This window comes from Rhinoderma darwinii, chromosome 6 (genome assembly GCF_050947455.1).
Source record: "Rhinoderma darwinii isolate aRhiDar2 chromosome 6, aRhiDar2.hap1, whole genome shotgun sequence".
Taxonomy (NCBI): domain Eukaryota; kingdom Metazoa; phylum Chordata; class Amphibia; order Anura; family Rhinodermatidae; genus Rhinoderma; species Rhinoderma darwinii.
In genome coordinates this window covers 124,724,813-124,745,358 of record NC_134692.1, presented here as the reverse complement: position 1 = coordinate 124,745,358, position 20,546 = coordinate 124,724,813, and the positions used below count along the sequence as shown (strand labels likewise).

Genomic DNA, 20,546 nt, shown 5'->3' with positions numbered 1-20,546 from the left:
CGAGCTCAAGCACCATCAATAATTTATTAACAATAAAACGCAGATAAAAAGATCTCGGTAGGAGAGGTTGTGATCTGCTTATCTGGCTACAAACACGTAGTGATGCCATCCCCATCCTTGGTCATATGTCTAGTGGGTGGAGACCACCACTCATACACCGGCACATGTCTCACAGATCACATGGACACCAACGTATCCGATCCAGAGATATGCGGCGCCAAAAGTTTGACAGACGCAGCCCCCACCCCACCATAATCTCTAACCAAACAGCATGCTCTGAAATCGGCAATGATGGTTTCCACTACGTGTGGATGGGGTTTGGGGAAGAGGGTGAGAGTTATCACAATGCTTTTTGGGGTCATAGTACATCTGAAGGCCATCAAGCATTCCTACACTTCTCCAATAAAGAACGCTTAGAAGAGGAGTCTACTTACCGGTAAAGAAAAGATGGCGCTTTGTGGTCTCCTTTCTCTTTTCTAGGCATGGGTTGAGAAGACGCAGCAGCTGTAAGACCCGCTCTTCTCTCCGAGACTCCGTCAGACAAGCGTCGTTCATGACCAGATAAGGATAAATCTTTCCATTGTGGCCCCTGATGTAGAGTCTTCTGGCGGCAGTATTGTGTTTCTGGACAATCTCTACCCTAGGCATAAACCTATAGAAAACAACAAAGTCGATTAATACCAATATGGCCGACCCATCGATAGCCCATTTCATGGGCTTAACCATTTCCATTTAGTCTCGTATACCTAATGGAGAGCAGAACTCAATTCCACCATGAAGTATATAGGGATATCTCAACATGCCATCCATGTAGAGTGGCCAAAAAAAATTGCTGGGCACAAGATCGCTACTGACATCCGAGCGATCAAGGACTACAGAACGCAAACCACCATAACAGCCAGTATAACCACTGGGACATGTCCGCGGTTCCCATCAATAATCACAAGTACAAGGGCTACATCCTTTAAATGGTTGAAGCTTTTAGACACTTCCCCTTGTTGTCAGGTTAAATATGACAGCTCCCCTAATACTGTAACCCGCTGCTACAGGTGTGTCGGCGATTCAGTGTGAGCAGTGACTAGAAATAAAGGGGAAGCAGTGGTTGTACGAGCGCTTCAAAACAGCTGATCAGCGGGGGTGCCGGACCCCGACCAATGAGATATTGATGGCTAATCCTGAGAAAAGGCCAATAATTTCTTAGGACTGGACAACCCCTTTAAGACGGACTATTACATTGCGATACGTACAATGACCTATTGAAGGTGAACTCGCGACTGTAACGTCATCCACTAGATAGGCCTGGTTGTGGTGCACCACGTCTACTTAGCCCTAGATCAAAGTAGACCGTGCTACATACAGGTCATGTGGTCTTTCTCGGCTTTGCTGAATAGCTAAGGGCCTGTTCACATGCTGTGGTTAAAATGCAGTTTATTGCCGCATTTACAGAGAATTTGTGGCAAAATGCAGCAGCAAAAAAACAAAACAAAACGCAGCGTTTTGATGCAATTTTGCAGTAAACCGCGATTTGACAGCACTGTGTGACTAGACCCTAAGAGGGCTCATGGAGAGGAGGAGAGCCGAAACCTGATCATCAGCCTATTTAACTATTTTGCCGCTCTTCAGATTGGCGATCCATGAGGCCATTGAATTTGCCCCTGTGGTTCACAATGACTTACACGGCTCTTCTGAACAAATTTGACACTTGAATGATTTCCGTCTATAGAAGACCCCCATAGAGGAGGGTGTATTAGTCTGGATGAATGTTGGCTGCCTGGAAGGATTGATCTGGATCTTCCAGGGTTAAAGCGCTAGACTGGTGATGAAACAGCAGGGATGAGGCTTCTGGGTTTCAAAGTACAATCAGCAAAATGAGGAGAAGCTCTAGTTCTGGTGATGGTGCTTGGAAGACGGACGCTGTGCCAAGTTGTAAATGTGTGCCCGCTGGTAATCAGCATGATGGGGGATATGATGCTGCAGCTGAAACACGCTCCGCGGTATATTTTTTTTTCTTGGCCTTAACTTCAGTTAAATATAATCTTCAATGCCGTCGTTTCTTATTTTACTTCAGTCACCTCTTATCTGCAAGCAGTGATACTGCAAATGACGACAGGGAGCTGGCCCAATATTAGGACATCTACAGAGTAGACCGATCCCCTCACCGACAGCCGTATCACCGAGTCCTTGTGATAGAGGCAAGTGCTATATACACTCCTTACCCAATTACAGCTCTATCCAAAAAAGAGCTACTTATTGACCGATTCAAGGAGATGCCGCACGTGGGTTTGCTCTGAAGGTCCGGTCTCCTTTGAGTGCACACATTCTATACAGAAACACAGGAAAACCTGGGAGCACTTCTATATTTCTTTCCGTGCACAATATATTCAAAGGAAAAGACATTGCTTTTGGATGGTCAGCAGCAGCCAAAAAGGCGAACTGCCCCTTTAAATGTAGTCGTCAGATTTCCTCTTTCAGCGTAAAGCAATAAGTCATCAGTGGGAGTCATAATTAATAAAGTATCAGAATCATGATTTTTCTTTAACCCTATCACTGCCAAGATTGCTGCTACTAGAATATAAAGGATAGAGCAGGGGTCGGCAATCTTCGGCACGCCAGCTGTTAAAAACTACAATTCCCAGCATGTTCTGACTGCCTTTGGCTGGAATAATAAAGCCTTTGGCTGTCAGGGCATGCTGGGAGTTGTAGTTTCACAACTGCTAGAGTGCCAAAGGTTGTTGACCCCTGTGTTAGCGGTGAGATTGGTTTTACTTGCAGGTTCGGTGTGTCTGTTCGGGTATGTTCATGCGGCTCAAGGAGTGACATGCACTTCTTTTTACAGGGCGTTTTTTACGCGCCTTTTTTCAAACGCTCCTTCGGAATGAAACGCCGTTTTTCTTATTGAAATCAATGGGCAGATGTTTGGAGGCGTTCAGCTTCCATTTTTTTTCAGCCGAAAAACGGCTGAAAATAAACCGTGTGAAATATCTAAAAGAGAAACGGGAGAGGAGGGTGAGGATGCAAGTGACAGAATGAATAGAAAGATCACAGCCTGTTATGCCCCTCTGTACAGCCTGCAGTGACCCCAGGGGGTGGTGATACAGGAACGTTTCTTCACATTATCAACCCTTTTACCAATAGTCCATGTAGTGAAAGGGTTAAATAGTAATTGCATTACACGGGTAGTCATTGACTTTTTTTGTGTCATCTACACGACACGTTGGCAGGCCCTCGTGAGGTTGGCATCATTCTTGTATACGCAACAGATACTTTATTGTTGCTCATTTATCATTGTATGAAGCATTACACAAGTGATTGGGGTTGAGCCGCAATACCAGACCCAACCTTAGGGCAAGGGTGGCGCTGTTAAAACAAAACAAAAACAAAACAAAAAAAAGAATACCCTTTGTATAATCTTTTAGAACCGCTTTGAAGACATTTTAGGATAGTGGATGGCACTGGCAAAAGTATAATAAAATGGAGGCAATGCCATTCCACAATCATGAAAACAGAGAACGGAGTCCTATTAGCGCATGACTATCTGTGTCAGGGGAGTGGTGTAGCGTGCGTACATCTGAACGTCTAATCCCGGTCCTTGTACTATAAAGAACGGCGATTATTATGTCATTTTCTACAATATCCCTTTAAAACATTATTCTGGCCCAGCCTGCTGCTATCTGTCAGGAACTTCACATGGGAAGCCATTAGTTGGCCGCATTCAATTTTTCTTTGTATTGTGGCATTTTACTATCAAGAAAGGACAATGCCCCAGAACTGTCATAGCAACGAGAGAAATGAGAACACATTTCCAGAACAATCAGGTAGCAGGGTAACGCAAAGAGTGGCCCCCGAAATGGCAATGTTAATAAATAATTCATCACCCTCTGACAGCTGGAAGGTCACAAAGCAGCAAACAAAACTTTCTTCCAAGACGTTGTCAGACCAGTGATCAGCATTGTCAGGGGGGGGGGGGGAGCAGGGAAGGTCTTCATGTTACCTGGCGATCTTGATGTAATAATGTGTTGGCTTTGGCATGAGAAATTCCCCAGGAATCTCGACTTCTGCCGTCTGGGCGGAGAAATTGCTGAGGAAGCGACACTTCTCCTCTATAAGGAAGAACTTGGGCAGCTGCTTGGTTTTGGCCTCCAGGATCTTGATCCACTTCTTGAGTTTGGAGATGAGATTGTGCAGTTTCATGGATCCGGGGACACTGAAGTCAAAGTCTAAATAACACAAAGGAAAAAACAGAGTAAATAAGTGCGGATCTACTGCAGTGTCCAGTAGGACGTCGTCTATTTCCAAACCAAAGACGAGACCATTTAGAAATGACAGGCGTAACATTACACAGTATGAAGCTCGAGACCTTTATACACAAATATTCCTTAGGGTCAGTTCACAGTTTTTTGGTGCAGATTTTGACACAGAAACCACGTGCCAAATGCCCCCCCCCCCACCACATTGATTCTAAAGGCGTTCTCCCCGGGCGGCTTTTGGCTGCTCACGGAAAAAAAAAAAAGTGGCATGCTCTTTCTACGGGCGATTTTTCTCATTAAATCAATGGGAGGCAGAAAAAACACCGGCGCTCGTTTTGAGTGCTTTTTGCGGCGTTTCTTGCATTAGATTCAACGGCCAAGGGCAAAACGCCACCAAAAAATTCGGGCAAAAGCGCATCCAGATTTTTTCTGCCTGTCAAAAAAAGTCTGTGTGAACTAGGCCTTAAAGTGTCACATGTTAAAGGTAATCCCAGCCCTATACAAATAAAGTTTAAACTATCCCTCCAGATGTGATCTTCCACCCGATCCCACATCGTGGGCGGTACAATATCATGCACAGGCCCCTATTCTAATTATTAGGACCTGTGCACGATGCCCTCCGGGCTTGGTATGGTTGCCATGGCAGCTGAACCGCACCGCATGCAGTAGCGTCTATCCATGCCGGATTTAGGGTCGAGCAGGAGATTGCAATTGGAGGGTCATTGTAGATATCGGTGGCCCGTCACTAGGCAGCTCGGCTTGGCTTTCAGAGACTACATGGCCTGCTGAATATACACAATGGCTGACCACGTGGCCGTCTGATACAGCTTCGTGCGACGAGGGTCACAAGGGTCGGACAACTCCTTTAATAGTTGCATAATGAAATAATTTACTTACAGTTTGTGGTCCGTTTACATTCCTCCTAGTCCTGCTCACACAGCTGAGGGTTTTTATCAATGTATCAGTTTAGGTAATCCTCTGTGAGCTAAACACAGCAGCACAAAAATCTCAGCAAGAGTTCTTACATAAACCGATACAAAACGACAGGTTTTTAATGTATTTTATGGGAAAATTGCCTGTTTTTGTGCCACTCCGTACCGTCATTAACCCCGCTATCGTGCCTTGAACATTACCGTGGACCCGGACTCATTGGGTTGCTTTCTTTTAACGTCTATAAAAGTTTTTTTTTTTTTTACAGATAAGCAAAAACATAATAATAAGAGTAAGGGCCACACAGGTCGGATTTGCTGCAGATTAACCCCTGGTTAGGCCTTGCAATGTACGTGAATGCAGAGCGCATTTTACCACGTCATTACATCTAGTAACGGATGGTCCCCTGCAGTGGTCGCTTAGATTAGACCCCAAACCTAATCCCCATGAAACAGTAATCCAATGCATTTAAAGGGCGTTATTCATCGGTTACCATGTTTAATGATGCTATGACGATGTAAAGAACCAGCAAGCGGTTGTAGTGCAGCACATATTAGAGCAGGTTTTATTAGGAAGGCTTCCGAACACAGCTGCAAACCGCGCATTAAACCAGACCAGCAACGGACTGAATGAAGTTAGACTATTAATAAGAAAAAACATCTGTGATATATCCTCAAGAGGAATCGGATTCCCTCGTGCATGAGATGTGCCCATTCTTCACAAAGCAGAGCAGCTCTCCTCGGCTCCCACTAGTCAGGAAATATTTGCGCACGCGCACCTTTAAAGGTTAATAAAGCACATCTTCCTATGAAGGTTTCTTTCTATTCAAAACTGCATTTCCGGAAGCCACGTAGACCCATTAAACAGAAGGACGGACACATTTCAGAGCATTAACCGCAATTGAATTTCTGATAGTGTGCAAACAATCACTGGGACTAGAGAACACACTGCTGCTTTTTAGCCTGCTGGCCTTCATCCATTAAATTTAATCACATGGTTCACGTCTTCCATTATCTACTGTCATGCAACTGTTGTGCCACAGCCTGCATCATGAAAGACTTAATGGGCTCCAGATATGTAGGTCATATTTAAAGCTCGGAGCTACTTTAAAAGTGAATCCCATCAGCCAATTTCCATATCATGGTGACAATACAACGCGTGCCGCCGGACAGCCTGCAAGTCATAGAAGAGATTAGGTGTTAACCTTGGGTGCCCAAAATAATTTTATGGACTGCAATATGAGTCAAGTGGTGAGGTTAAAGGGGAAGAAGACATTCGATGTCACACAGTTCTGTATCAAGACCAAGTAAACCGTGGATACCAGATAAAATATTGTATGGGAACTACAATTAATTGCGTGGGGGAATAGACCACCGTTGTGCCCACATTTCAGACTCACTCCATCGGTTGTTAGGCAGGAATCCGCACTGGAGGGTACGTGACCTGTTGTGCGTCAATTCCTTAAAAAGGGGTTGTCTCCCCTAACAGCGCATTTGGATGTTATAGGGGGGGAGGGTCCTCTGACAGGGCCCATATGAGACAGAGCAGAGAGCAGCAAGCAAGCAGTGGCTCTGGCGAACACAAGTCCCACATTTTATATGAATGCCCATTGATCTTAATGGCGGTCATGTAATACTACATTTAACCAGCATCAGGAAATGCCTGGCTGGCATTGGCATTCCCTGGCTTAAAAAGTTGTTTGCCATGGGTCGAAAGTTCAACTTGCGGCGATCACTTGATCACCTTGACAGTTGGGACCAACCCTATCCGCACCATGACGTACTATTGCGTCATGGTGGGCGGTGATTTTTGGAGCGGGCACACCCGCTAAGCCTGCTTCGTACAAAGCGGGTGTCAGCTGTATATTACAGCTGACATCCAGGACTAATGGCCAGGAAGAGCAATTGCGCTGTTCCTGGCCATTTAACCCCTTAATGATGAGATCAATCACGATCACAGCAACGAAGACAATAAGAAGAGGGGGGTCACGGACCTCTGACAGCTCACCCCCTCCCTCCACAACGCGATCGTGGGGGGCCAATGGTTGTCATGGCAGCCCAGGGTTTTGTTTTTTTTTTTAACTCCTGTTAAGCTCTGCAACTGGCAGGCTTAACAGGAGCCTGTAAAAATTACAATATACTGCAAGACACTAGTCCCCTAGGGGAACTAATTAAATGTATAAACCCCCCAAAAAATTATTAGTAGTGTAAAAAAAAATTTAAAAAAATGTATATTTATATATAATAATAATAATAATCTTTATTAAAAGTTCAAAAAAGAACAAACAACCTCTTCCCATTTTCCTCTAAAAAGTAATGTAAAAGAATAAGAAAGTTAAATATTTCAATATACCATTATTTAACTGACACGGTCAACGCCATAAAAAAATGAAAACACCAGAATCGCTGTTTTTTTGTCACTTTATATCCCTCAAAAAAATGAAATAAAAAAAAGTTAGCAAAAAGTCATGTAGCCAAAAATGGTACCAATAGAAACTACAGCTCTGCAAAAAATAAGCCCTCATACCGCTTAATCGCTGGAAAAATGAAAAAGTTATGGCTCTCAATGTGGCATCAAAACACAAATTTTAATTTGTAACAATTAGTTTCTTCCTTGTAAAAGTAGTAATACATAAAAAAAAATTATATAAATTTGTTATCGCCATAATCGCATTGACCCACCGAAAAAAGTTAACATGCCATCTTTAGCGTACGGTGAAAGACTTAAAAACGAAACCCCTCAAAAGATTGAGGATTCACAGGTTATTTTCCTATTCCGCCCAACAAAGAATTTTTTCCCAGGTTCCCAATACATTATATGGTACAACAAATAGATCTGTGAAAAACTACAACTCGTCCCGCAAAAAAACAAGCCCTCATACAGCTTTATCGACGGAAAAATAAAAAAAGTTATGGCTTTTGGAAGGTGGGGAGGAAAAAATTTGAATGAAAATCCAGAAAATGGCTGTGACGGGAAGGGGTTAAAGAGCTGCACAGCACTACTCCAACATTGACGTCATGGTTGGTGAGAAGTAGTAGCAATGTTGTCAATACCTCGCACTCGTCCAGTTTTATATGGGAGTCTATTTCTCTCTAGACATATGGAAGTATTGGAGTAAATGGTTTTAAAAACAAAAAAAAAAAAAATCAGGTTTAAAGTTTGGTTACTGGTCTTTAAAAATAGTGTAAAATATAATATTGCAGCTGTAATACCAGACCGGCCATATACCAGACAGATAACAGTAAAATCAAGTAGTGAAGGAACGTGGAATATGAAGAAATAAACCCGCGTTACCTGTCGTGAATTGGCTTTTCAGCTTCTGGAAGACCGGGTCTTGTGCCGTGGCCTGAGCTCTTCGTGCCAATGACTCGGAGGCTGCACTGGAGAACATGGTTGAGACATTGGAGACATTCTCCAGCCCCACGCCAAAGGTGCTGACCAGCTTCTTGACAAAGTTCAGAGTATGAGGGGTGATTTTAGCATCAGAAACGGCTCCACTTTTCTCGAAGGCCACAGAGTAACATTTTGCCAGCCCCTGCTGCAACTGTCTGAGGACCTGAAAGCACAACATCAGAAGAACGTCACTATTCAGCCATCCTTGTACAGACCAGAAAATGTAGAAAGTCTTGTCTGCCTTAAAGAGGCTCTGTCACCACGTTATAAGTGGCCTCTCTTGTACATGATGTGATCGGCGCTGTAATGTAGATTACAGCAGTGTATTTTATTTAGAAAAACGATTCGTTTTGACGGAGTTATGACCTATATTAGCTTTATGCTAATGAGTTTCTCAATGGACAACTGGGCGTGTTTTACTTTTTGACCAAGTGGGCGTTGTGGAGAGAAGTGTATGACGCTGACCAATCAGTGACCAATCAGCGTCATACACTTCTCCCCATTCATTTACACAGCACATAGTGATCTCACTATGTGCAGCCACATACACACACATTAACGTTACTCAAATGTCCTGACCGTGATTAGACATTACTACCAGCCAGGACGTGATGTCTATTCAGAATCCTGACACTTCGGTAATGTTTGTGTGAGATTTACAGCAAGGCAAGTGTAATCTAGCGAGTTTACGCTGTAAACAGTCATTTAAAACGAGATTACGCTTGCCTTGCTGTAAATCTCACACAGACGCTACAGAAGTGTCAGGATTCTGAATAGACATCACGTCCTGGCTGGAAGTGATGTCTATTCACGGTCAGGACACTTGAGTAACGTTAACGTGAGTGTATGTGGCTGCACATAATGATCTAGTAAGATCACCATCTACTGTGTAAATGAATGGGGAGAAGTGTACGACGCTGATTGGTCACTTCTCTCCACAACGCCCATTTGGCCAAAAAGTAAAACACGCCTAGTTGTCCATTAAGAAACTCATTAGCATAAAGTAAAATAGGTCATAACTGTCAAAAATGATTGTTTTTCTAAATAAAAAACACTGCTGTTATCTACATTACAGCGCCGATCACATTATGTACAAGATAGGGCACTTATAATGTGGTGACAGAGCCTCTTTAAGCACATTCTGTCAGAAATTCACAGGTAGAAGAGGAATGACGTCAACATTCCAAAAAAGCAAATCTTTTTTTATTGTCCCATAGTAGACGCCAGAAACGTTACGGCTCGAAGTCAATAATAAGATCGCAGCCATAAAGGGTGTTTAGAATGACATCACAATGATTCCCTCCATCCGTTCACACAATAATGATGTCATAATATACTCCCTTTATGGCTGGGATCTTATTATTGACTTCGAGCCGTAACGTTGCTGGTGTCTACTATGGAACAATAAAAAAAATTTGCTTTTTTGGAATGCGGACGGCATTCTTCTTCTGGTGAATCCTTGAGTGGGCTGGTGCGGCCCATAAAGACGGTCTGTTGCATTCCTACATCTCCCATTTAAAGTGACGTTGGTGCTGTTCCCATCTCTATTTCTACAGTTTTGTCAGAAATGTCCCATTTAGGTCCAATTTGTGTGATATTAGTGACAAAGACAATCAGGATGAACAGTGTAAAATTGTATTAATACATAAAAGAACAACATGATGCCGAACTGGAGTTTTTAATCTAATTAATATACAGAAAAACTGGCTCAGGGATGAATAACCTCCCGTGGTCAAACCCAACCCTTTAAAAAGCGTTTTAGGGTATATGTATAAAAAGTGGTGCTGGTGAACTGCAAAGTCACCCCGTTACTGAACTGAAAGGAACGTGAGGGCACACAAACTTAGGTTTTTAATATGGTTTCCACATTGCAATCAAAAGGTAAAAACAGCCCCACGGGAAAGAAAAAAAGGGTCACTATGATGTCCATGATGTGGTCTTCAAAAACTTGGACATGCCATGGAAAACATGTTGGAGAATAAGATTGGTCATAAATATCAAATATGAGGTGTCTAGTGGCCCCCCATTGACATTGGAAGATTTGGCAGACAGAAATCTCATGTGTATGGGCAGTGCTAGGTTTACGACCACCAACTCAAGATAGATCAACACAGGGCACAGCACGTACCTCTTCATGCCAGTTCTCTCTGAACCAAACCATCTGATCTACGATGCCTTCCAGCGATGACAACAGGGTGGGATGCAGCTCTCTCTGCATGTGCATAATTCGGCTGCACCTCCACATGGGTGCTGTGGCTCTGATGGGTCCTGGGTCAGAGGCAGAATGGGACTGGGTGCCTACTGTGCTTGGTTGGTGCTGTCCAGAGTCTGCGATAGAGCAATAGAAATACAATCATACATATTCACAGCTTCCATAGGTATAAAAAGCAGATTTAGCAGATTGATTTGTATTTAAAAAAACAAAAACAAAAAAAAAAAAAAAAAAAAAAAAAAAACAACACATACGGTAACTGGCTGCAAAGAAATGATCAGTCCCTTTAACAAAAAAAAATTTCTGCAGATCTGTTCAGATTCATTTTTCTATAAAGAACTAAATCGGTTTTATAGAACAACATTATTGCAAAAATAACATTTTATATACGGCTATTACGCTTCAGGAATAACCATTGAAACAATAACGGTACGTTATTATTATGTTGTTATCCGCTGGGATATATTAAAAAGCATTTCTATAAAAAAAAAACTCTACTCGGCTGCCTTACTGTTATATCTGTATTTGGGTCAGCAGGCTGAAAAACAATATGGGTGTCAATAAAGCACCCTCAGGGGATGTCACACAGCTTTCCTAGATCCCCGAATGGCTACTCTGCCCATTTATGCAGCAATACAGAAAAAAAAAAAAAAAGATGTGACTCCCCAAAAAGGCAGTGATTGATTGTATGCTGGGAGATGTGTCCTGTGAGAGAAGGCCATATTGGCGGTTAACCAGCTTTAAAAAACAAACACAAAAACAAACCCAAAAAAATCAGATCTAAACAAACAAACAAACCACTCAGAATTTTTAACAAAAGACAATGTTTTGTTTGTATTTTAGAAGGAAATAATCAAATGTCCAAATTCTAAGCTGATAATTCTGAATCTTTATAGCGGTCGGAACTCCATTTTTAGTATACGAAGCTCCAAATTTAAACTGATAAAATTCTCGCTGCCTTAAGCCACCACTAGAGGGAGCATAGGCACTTACTCCATACAACCTCAATAATCAACCAGTATGCAGAAAGCTCCCAACTCCTCCTAGTGGTGGCTACAGGCAACTAGAATTTTAGCTTTTAATTTTGTCTATTTGGAGCTCTATACCAGACACACTGAGCTCCGGCCCCTACAAAGATATATTACGAAAATGAATCTGCATAAAACATTGGACCTAAAACCCATATGATGTTAAAAGTTGGAGATTCACTTTAAGGAATTTTCATGAAATGTAACACTAAGATGTATATATATCACACACATAAGACATATATAAGAGGGACATTTTATGAAAGAGCATTTTAGGGAATTCAGTTTTGAACTTGTTAAAGACAGCCAGACCCAAATCTAAATGCATGAATGGTAGGGTATTTTCCATCTTCTCTCAATGGTACAAGAATAGTCCCGAGACGCATAAGCGGATATGAAATCAATTTGTTATGTGAGGTAGAAAGCACAGAAACCATCTTAAATAAAAACCTGTTCTTAAGACGGAGTAGAAAAACTTTTAGCGAGAAGCAAAATACATTTTCCAGCTTTTTTTACCATCTTTACGCTTTGTCAGCACATAAAAAGGAAGCATGAAATGACTTCCTCTCCCAATGTAATATATGTGTAAAATCTCGTAAGCCTGAAACTCACCGCTTTTGTAACGCTCCCTCTGCTCGATCTTCAGTGTTAAATACAGCGTCCGGATGGGAAAATACACAGCTTGAGGATATACCCTGCCAACCTGAGAACAGCAAGCAGTGGAGACTTTATGGTCATTTCTTAAGAAACGGAAACAGGCATCTAAGGTCGCAAAATAGACAATTATAAAACCAATGGAATCCCATCTCGAGGAATCTGTGGAGATTTTTTTTTCCAAAAGTGTTTGGTTTAAAAAACACATTTTTAAAATACTCTACTAGAGAATTCTGTGTTAGAAAAGGGGGTCTCACTATCAATTAGCCAGACAGGAGAGTGGAGGACCTGGCACGTCCATTAATTACACAGAGATCCCATTGATTTCAATGGGAACCATGTAATACTTAATTTCCCCTGTGGTGGCACTGCAGAGGAATTTAACACTTGCTGCCAGATTACGGCTGATTGCAGGAGGTCTCGGCAGCGGGAAATCTTGTGATCAGCTTATTTTCAGGAGAACATAATGTAAACAATGGTCCAAAGTAGACCAACCCTTGAACCTGGCCCAAAACATTAGATAGACATAAGATAGAAATATAAAGGATTGGACATATGAACGAAAACCCCAGGCAGAATTGATCACATACATAACCAACTCTACCATAACCATATCGCAATGATGAACGGCTGACAAAAATCCAACATGGCGGATTTTGCAGATACCTGTCGATGTGTTGAACGACTGCTAGCTCAACCTTGCCATCAGCAGAGCCAGTGAAAATGCCCATATTGGCAGATTTCTATCGCATGCTAATGGCCAACTTTACCCACTTATTCACTAATCATTTACCCAGGGAGGACATTTCCTTTCCTTACGTCCATCTTTTATTTGTGGCATTTCCTGTTGTTTTTCCACCTCTTCCTTGTATTCCAGCTATCTTCCCATAATAAATAGGACTGCTTTTTGTATTATAATTAGCTAGAACGCTGCCCTGGACTGGTAGAGCGGAACTTCCTGCGGGCGACTTCTGCAAGTATAAGGCTACATTCACACTAGATCCGGGGATTACGTCTGCCGAATGTACGGCCGGATGGATACAATTGCATAGGTCTGCCATAATTGTGTGCACATTATACTTGTATAGAAAAGCCCGACATATACACATACTATGAGCACGTCGGAATATACGTTGGTAGATTTTTCCGGCGTATAAATGGACCGTGAACCAGAGACGTGGTGTGAAATGAGAAGCGGGAAAGAATTTTTTTTGGATCTCTCATACAGCATTATATAGTATATATCTCCCAGCCTGGTCTACAGGACATGCAGACGCCCCTATGTTTATTTGGTGGAAGAATAAGAGATGCATTGAAAGCTTCTATAATCAGATAACGGTGATCGATGCCCAACTTTACAGTCCTAGCGCGATGTAAATGATGATCAATATCAGATGTGCTGCCAATGCCAGGACATAAAAAGCAACACGCTTTGAAACGCGCCACCTCAGCACCTCCTCCTACCACCTCACACTAAGGGTCAATTAAAGAGCGTCCTTTCGATCATCTTTCTGTATAAAACGAAAAGGCAGCGTAATATGATCAGTGCTGCAAGATACACGCGAGGTATGCTGCTTAATAGATAAATGGACGGAAAAAAAAAACAGCAGGCATAACGACACCAGCCAGCAAGTCTATAAACTCAGGCCACAATTCCCAACATACCAATGGCGCACACTGGCAGTGCCCATTAGAGAGTAATCTTACGCTACATAATTGAAGCTCCAAAGGCACAAAATGTCCCTAATGAAAGCAGAGACCCCCTCTACCCCGGTGCAGTCGCACGCCTGCTTAAGGACGGATTAGTATAGGATAATGCCGGGTTTCAGCCGGCGCGGAGACACATTACGTGCTCCATTACATTTGGGCACAATGCATCTTATTAGCCGTCCTGCAAACACATGAGAGCCAGATTGGCTATGCAGACCCTGAGGCAGCTAAAGGGTTAAGGCACCTCGTCGGCATACTGATGAAGGCGAGCGATCTTGCGGTGGAGCGTTTTGTCATAAGCGCGGTTCTCCTAACAAGGCTTCATAAAATATGCACAAATTGTGTCACTTGTGAGGCAGGACGCGGGAACGTAATTTATAACAAGGACAGGGTTGCTATGGCAACCGGTCATATAACGAAAAGGGCAGGATTCTCACTCATTCTAACTTTTCCGGATTCACGGTGGGGAAGGAACAATCAGTTGCCATAAAAATGGTGGATTGCGGACGGATGATGAAAAATGTGTTGTTTTGTTCTATTAGTGTGTCGTAAAAGGAGATCTTATAGGTGCAGAGCACTGGAGGGTTAATATATGTAATACAGAAGGCATCAACACTAATCATGTTTGCAGACCATATATAAATGTAGCTTTCACGTAAACGATTTGCCAAAATTGTACTTATTTTGCAGTGATTGACGAATATCACATTTTCTACTCCATTCACATCCAAAGCAAGAGTTGAAATTCTGCTTGTGCGGGACTATAACCAGTCTGAAGAGGATACAAAAACTCACCTTAAAGTGTACCTCAAGTTATGACCGCAACGTCCCCCAACAGTATAAAAGTGATGGCAGAAACCACAGCCGGGAAGCCCCTCCTGCAAAGGACCTGCCTAGGCAACCAGCCTAGGCAGGTCCTTTGCAGGAGGGGCTTCCAGAATCATACTATTGAATAGGCAGCGGGACCTCCTGCTCTCACGTCTTCGCCTCCAGCCGTCACTTTCAGGCTACATGCAAACGTTGCGTAATTTGGTGCAGAAAATCCACATCGAAACCGCAGATAAACCCGCATTTAATGGTGTGTATTTTTAATGCGTTTTTCACATTTTGATTCGGAAATAGGTGCAGATTTTCTGCTACGGATTTGGATGCTTTTTTATATACTTGTCAGACACAATTCTGAGCCAGAAACGCAAGATAAAATATGCACCGCAGGTCAATTTACGTGCGGAAAATTCCGAAACGTGTCGATGACATTATTTGACATCTCACTCATTTTGCTGGTACTGCATTAGGAGTTTGTTTTTTTTTGCAGGCAGAAAAATTTGCCTCAAAATTCTGTCTGGAAGTTTGAGGCAGACTTTGACCTGCCTGCACGCTGTTTGCCGCGTTTTTCGGTTGCGGCCACTGTGCTCCGCGAAAAATGCTTTCTCTGCCTTCCACAAATCCCCGAAGAAAGGGCATGTCGCTCCTCTTTCCCACGAGCAATTTTTTACCGCTCGAAGGAAAAAAACGCCTCCGCCACCCATTGAAGGCGATTTCAGGTGCAGTTTCTGTGGCAAAAAACCTCTGTGTGAACAGGGCCTTTTGCTGCGGATTTGCTGCAGGAAAATCTGCGTGGCAAATCCACATGTTCTGCGCATTGCGTACATTTGGCCTTAAAGGGGTTTCCCCATCAGAGACGTTTATGACATATCCGTCATAGATGCAGGTTGCACCTCTGGGGCATGCACCTATATCCAGAATGGGGCCACCTAAACTCCGTTCTACCTTTTTTTGCTCCTGCTGCTTCCTAGACACTTCCTGACTATGTGGTGGCGAGCTACGAAAACAGCGTAGTTTGCCGAGCTGCGCTGTTTCCATAAGTCCCATAGTAGTGAATGGCAGTTAGGGAAGCAGCGTAGCATGCGAGCTACACGGTTTCCTAATTCATGGTCGGCATTCACCTGCTGCAACACAGAGCGGCAGAACGGGGTTTAGGGGGTCTCGTTCCAGAGATAGGTGCAGATCCCAGAGGTGGGACCCGCATCTGTCTGACATTTATGACATATCCGGTGGATAGGTCATAAACGTCTCTGATGGGAAAACCCCTTTAAACTTCTGGCAAGAGACGATCCCACAATCTTCACTGGAGGTAGCCTTTAACGGTAAGCCGAGCTCCCACAATGCAATGCACTGCTTGTTTTGGATGCAAGTGAAAAAAATCTCCTGCATCCTAAAACGTTACTTATTTATGTAGATTTACACTCGAAGTTGCAGTAATTGATTCATATCCCATTTTACATACATATATAAATAAGTTTAGGTGCAAGTAAATATACTGAAATAAAACATAGAAGTAAAATCCTTATACATAGATGTCCATAGATACAAACAACAATACATCGGTAGAGTATTCCGTTCTCTTACACACACATATACATTAACTCAATTGGCTTAATAGAATTTGAGAAATGATTTCCAGTCTCCAGGAATCTGCACGACGCACAGAACAATTACGGTGAAACACGAGTCAATTTCTACTCATTCCCATTCGCCTTTGTAAAATAATTAGCGAGCACTTACATTCAATAAAGGGTATAACCTACAACTTAGCCAGACTTACCGCAGGTTTTACAGGAAAGTGACACTTTAGTCAAGTAAATATAAATATATATAAATAATCCCTCACCAACCCAAACTGCACTACACTCAAAAGTCAGCGTCTCCATAGAGAAATCACTAGCGATATACGAAACCGATCAGATGTCATCAGGTGACAAGGATAGATCTCCATCATCTCATGTGATCTGCCGTGGTCACCGGGCTGCCTCCGGTCCCCTGTAGGTGACATGTGACTACGGCCTCTGTCTCGCTAAGACTCTTTTCACAACAGCGTCATCACTTCTGTTTATAACCATGACCGCTATACCAGAGTTTTCGAATAGTACTGGCAAACTTTGACAGACCCCATTGACTTTAATGGGGTCTGTTGGGGATCCGTTCCATTTGACGCCAATAATAGCACTGTAATAACGATATCCTGCGGTTGGAGACGTGTAATTTCCATAAGTAATATGGCAGCTAAAAGTGGTGTTAGAATAGGTAGATAATGCAAGAATACCCTGGAAATACAAGAACTTACTTGGCTAATGAGATTAAGAAGAAGTTTTCCTTCGGATCCCACTAAGCAGGTGAGAAGCTGAGGGATCCAAGCCAACCACTGTATAGGGGGAACCCCTATACAATATTTATCTACAGCATCCGCCAAAGTGTTCTTATCATCATCAAAGCTCAGGAGCCAAAGAACCTAGAACCACGGAGGTATAATAAGGTTAGGTGTAAGGAAATATACTGAAAATAAAAGTAGAAGTAAAATCTCTATACACATCGTCAGCTTCAGGTAAACTATGCGCATATAGGCCATCAATATTAGATTGGTGGGGGTCCGACTCTCGGTAACCCCGCCAATCAGCTGTTTGAAGGGGCCGTGGCGCTCATATGTACGCCGCAGCCTCTTCATTGTTTACATGGATTTCATTTTTGTTCGTATTTGCACATGGCGTTACATTCGTAGCGGCTGTGCAAGATATGCAGCATTGTCCCATTCGCTTGGATCAGCACATCTTTACCTCATAGAGGGAAAGTCCCTAAACTCAAGACCCCATCTATGAACCAGACCAGAAAGTCACCGAAATAGCAGCTCCCGCTCATGTGGTTGCTCATTCTGCATGGAAAATGTGCGGTTGGCCATATTCTTTGGCGATCAGTGATCGACCAGGGATCTGGGTGCCTAAACGCCTGGAGATAAGCCTATTTTTGTCAGTGGCTTCCTATAGGCCAGGATCACACAGTTTTGGTACAGTTTTTTGAGCAAAACACAGAAATGGATACAAAAGAAAGGAGATGCGTCAGTCTTTTCTTTATACCCTTCCTTCCTTTTGGATCCACTGAGCCAAAAACTGCCACAAAAACGGCATCAAAACTGTGTGTGTGTGACCCTGGCCTAAAGGCTATAGAGATACACATTAGGTTCCGGTCTACCAGATGCAACAGGATCCACTAACAATCTAGTGTGTACGGTAGCGCTGGGGCAGGCAAGAAACATTGGCCATTCACTCCCTTGCAAAAAAAAAATGTATGGCTAGTCCTTTTGTTGACCAGCAATGATTTATTCCCCTCCCCCATAGAGATTAGTGAATACGCCACTGGTGCCTGGTGGTCATTCGGTGATAGCACAGGTACCACGAGGGAAGAATTTGACTACCTGCTAAAGTTTTTTTTTTTTTTTATTGGACCAAATCTTACTTTTGCCAAATATTTCCTTGACTTGCTTTCGTTCTGATGGCGGCATGCATGGAGATAGCAGGTAATGGCTGACACGCCCAGATGCAGCTGACGCTCCTTGACAAAGATAGTTTCCAGGTAGTCACCCCACATGGCCCAAGCCTTGACAAGAACATCATGCATTTGCACCGCAGCAGAGAAGGCTTTGTTTGCATCTTCCGACCTTTAAAAATTAAAAAATGATCTGTTACGGTCAAAAAGACAATTTGAACATAAGCATTAAAATCTAACACAACTTAAAGGATTTTATGGCATAAAGAAACCCACACAAGCTCGTTGGAGGTCTACCGGCTCATTTAAAGATCATTACAATGCTGCATTACTAATTCGCTCCTGGCTACACATAGGGCCGGAAATACTTAGAAATGTGTTCATGTTCGTTCTGGTTTGTCTGCATTTATATCTGATTAATTGGACCATTACTAGCTCATTTATGAATCCTGACTAATTATTTCCCCAAATATGTATTTGCATATTTGTTCATTAAATGAAGAATTATTATGAGCAGAATGGTGGTAAACAAATACATTGGGGAAATATATAAAAGTCTTGTAATAAAAGGATTCAGGATTATTCGTACTGCGGTACATTACGAGCTCTGGATTAGAGCCGCTCAAAGTGTTATATTAGGGGATTGCATTACGAGCTCGTTTCTAATAGAATGTTATTATTTCCATTGTGAATGGGGGGCGATTCCAAAAATAAGCCTGCGGAGCTGTGGGAGAATTAAATTCTTTGCTCTTGTCCTGCAAGCATCATCGGAACGCAGGTGTCATTTAAAGGAGCCTGCACGCTTGGCAGCGGACCGCTCACATGCTGTGGTAATGGCCCGATTCATTGTCAGCCCTGCAAGCTTGTGATCACAATGGCTCCCGCTGATAGAGAGAGCGTCACCTCCTGATGAATTACCCAGGATAGCTGAAGCAGATTAAAGCATCCCCAAGCTCAGCATCAGGGACTGTACAAAGGCTGCTCTCAAAACCCGCTGGTTTAACTCTTTACAGGCATCACGTGAATCTCCTAACAAGTTCACTGTAATGGTTTAGTTATAAATAACTAAAAATAAAAAAACTGCAGTCAAATTATTATTTTTTTACTAAAAGTGATATAAACCACACAAATATTTTATTTATTACTGGCAATAATGCTAACTATTTGGTTTAGTCAAGCTCTATTGTCCATTAAAGGGGTTGTCTCAAGATTAAATGTTATCCCCTAACCGCAGGATAGGTGATAACGTGCTGATCGGTAGAGGTCCAACCGCTGGGACCCCTACCGATCACGAGAACGGGGTCCCATTCCTCCAAAGGAATGGAGTGGCAGGTCGAGCATGCACACTGCCGCTTTATCCACGGTCTATGGGACTGCCGGAGCTGGACGAGTAATCTTGATGCAACCCCTTTAAATACACACATCCAGTGGGCAAAGCAAAATTATAAATATATATATATATAATAGAATATAATAGAAAAGGCCAATCATTATTTTTATTTTTTTAAACTATCCAAAAATGTCATTATCTGATGGCTTTGGTAATATGGATGCAAATACCTTCATCAAAACACAGACACTTTTTCCATATCGCCTATCGGGACAAAGGCCTTTTAGGCCCCTCGCTCAGTCGCCTTCCTCTATTCGCAAAAGAGGAGAGTTCTTATGAAAAGCAGCGTTGCCTCTGGAGAACCCGGTTGGTCACTTCCCAGCAGCAAGACCGTCAAGATTATTATTTGGGGAAGGGACCCCTCACATTGGTTAAATTCGACTCATAACTAGCACTTGAGACAATATAAGCCACATGAACCACTGTTCTCTTTTTGACTACGATGAGGATGTAGCAGAAAAAAATCCTACTGCTGAATGCGGATATATCACCGATGCCCCAGTCACGAATTAAACCAGTGTTTAGTGGATTCAGATCCTCATGAATTATAATACTAGACCTTTCTGTTAAAAAAAAAAACATTTGCAAATGTACAAATAACGTCCCCATGATGCTGTAAGCCTGGGTTATCATACCAGTGTCCAGGGCAGGATTTGTAGCCGCGT

General features: G+C 42.7%; 1 protein-coding gene across 4 annotated transcripts in view; it reads right to left on the bottom strand.

Annotated features, from left to right (window-relative positions):
• TRRAP (transformation/transcription domain associated protein) overlaps window positions 1–20,546 on the bottom strand; it is a 127,473-nt gene that overhangs the window by 11,122 nt on the left and 95,805 nt on the right. For all 4 annotated transcript variants that reach the window (XM_075830269.1, XM_075830271.1, XM_075830270.1 and 1 more), the window contains 7 exons: window positions 18,462–18,663; window positions 17,299–17,463; window positions 12,423–12,513; window positions 10,699–10,898; window positions 8,472–8,733; window positions 3,992–4,217; window positions 435–652 (listed from right to left, as the gene is read on the bottom strand). In XM_075830269.1, the coding sequence (XP_075686384.1) occupies window positions 435–652; window positions 3,992–4,217; window positions 8,472–8,733; window positions 10,699–10,898; window positions 12,423–12,513; window positions 17,299–17,463; window positions 18,462–18,663 (1,364 nt within the window). The remainder of the gene's footprint in view (window positions 1–434; window positions 653–3,991; window positions 4,218–8,471; window positions 8,734–10,698; window positions 10,899–12,422; window positions 12,514–17,298; window positions 17,464–18,461; window positions 18,664–20,546) is intronic.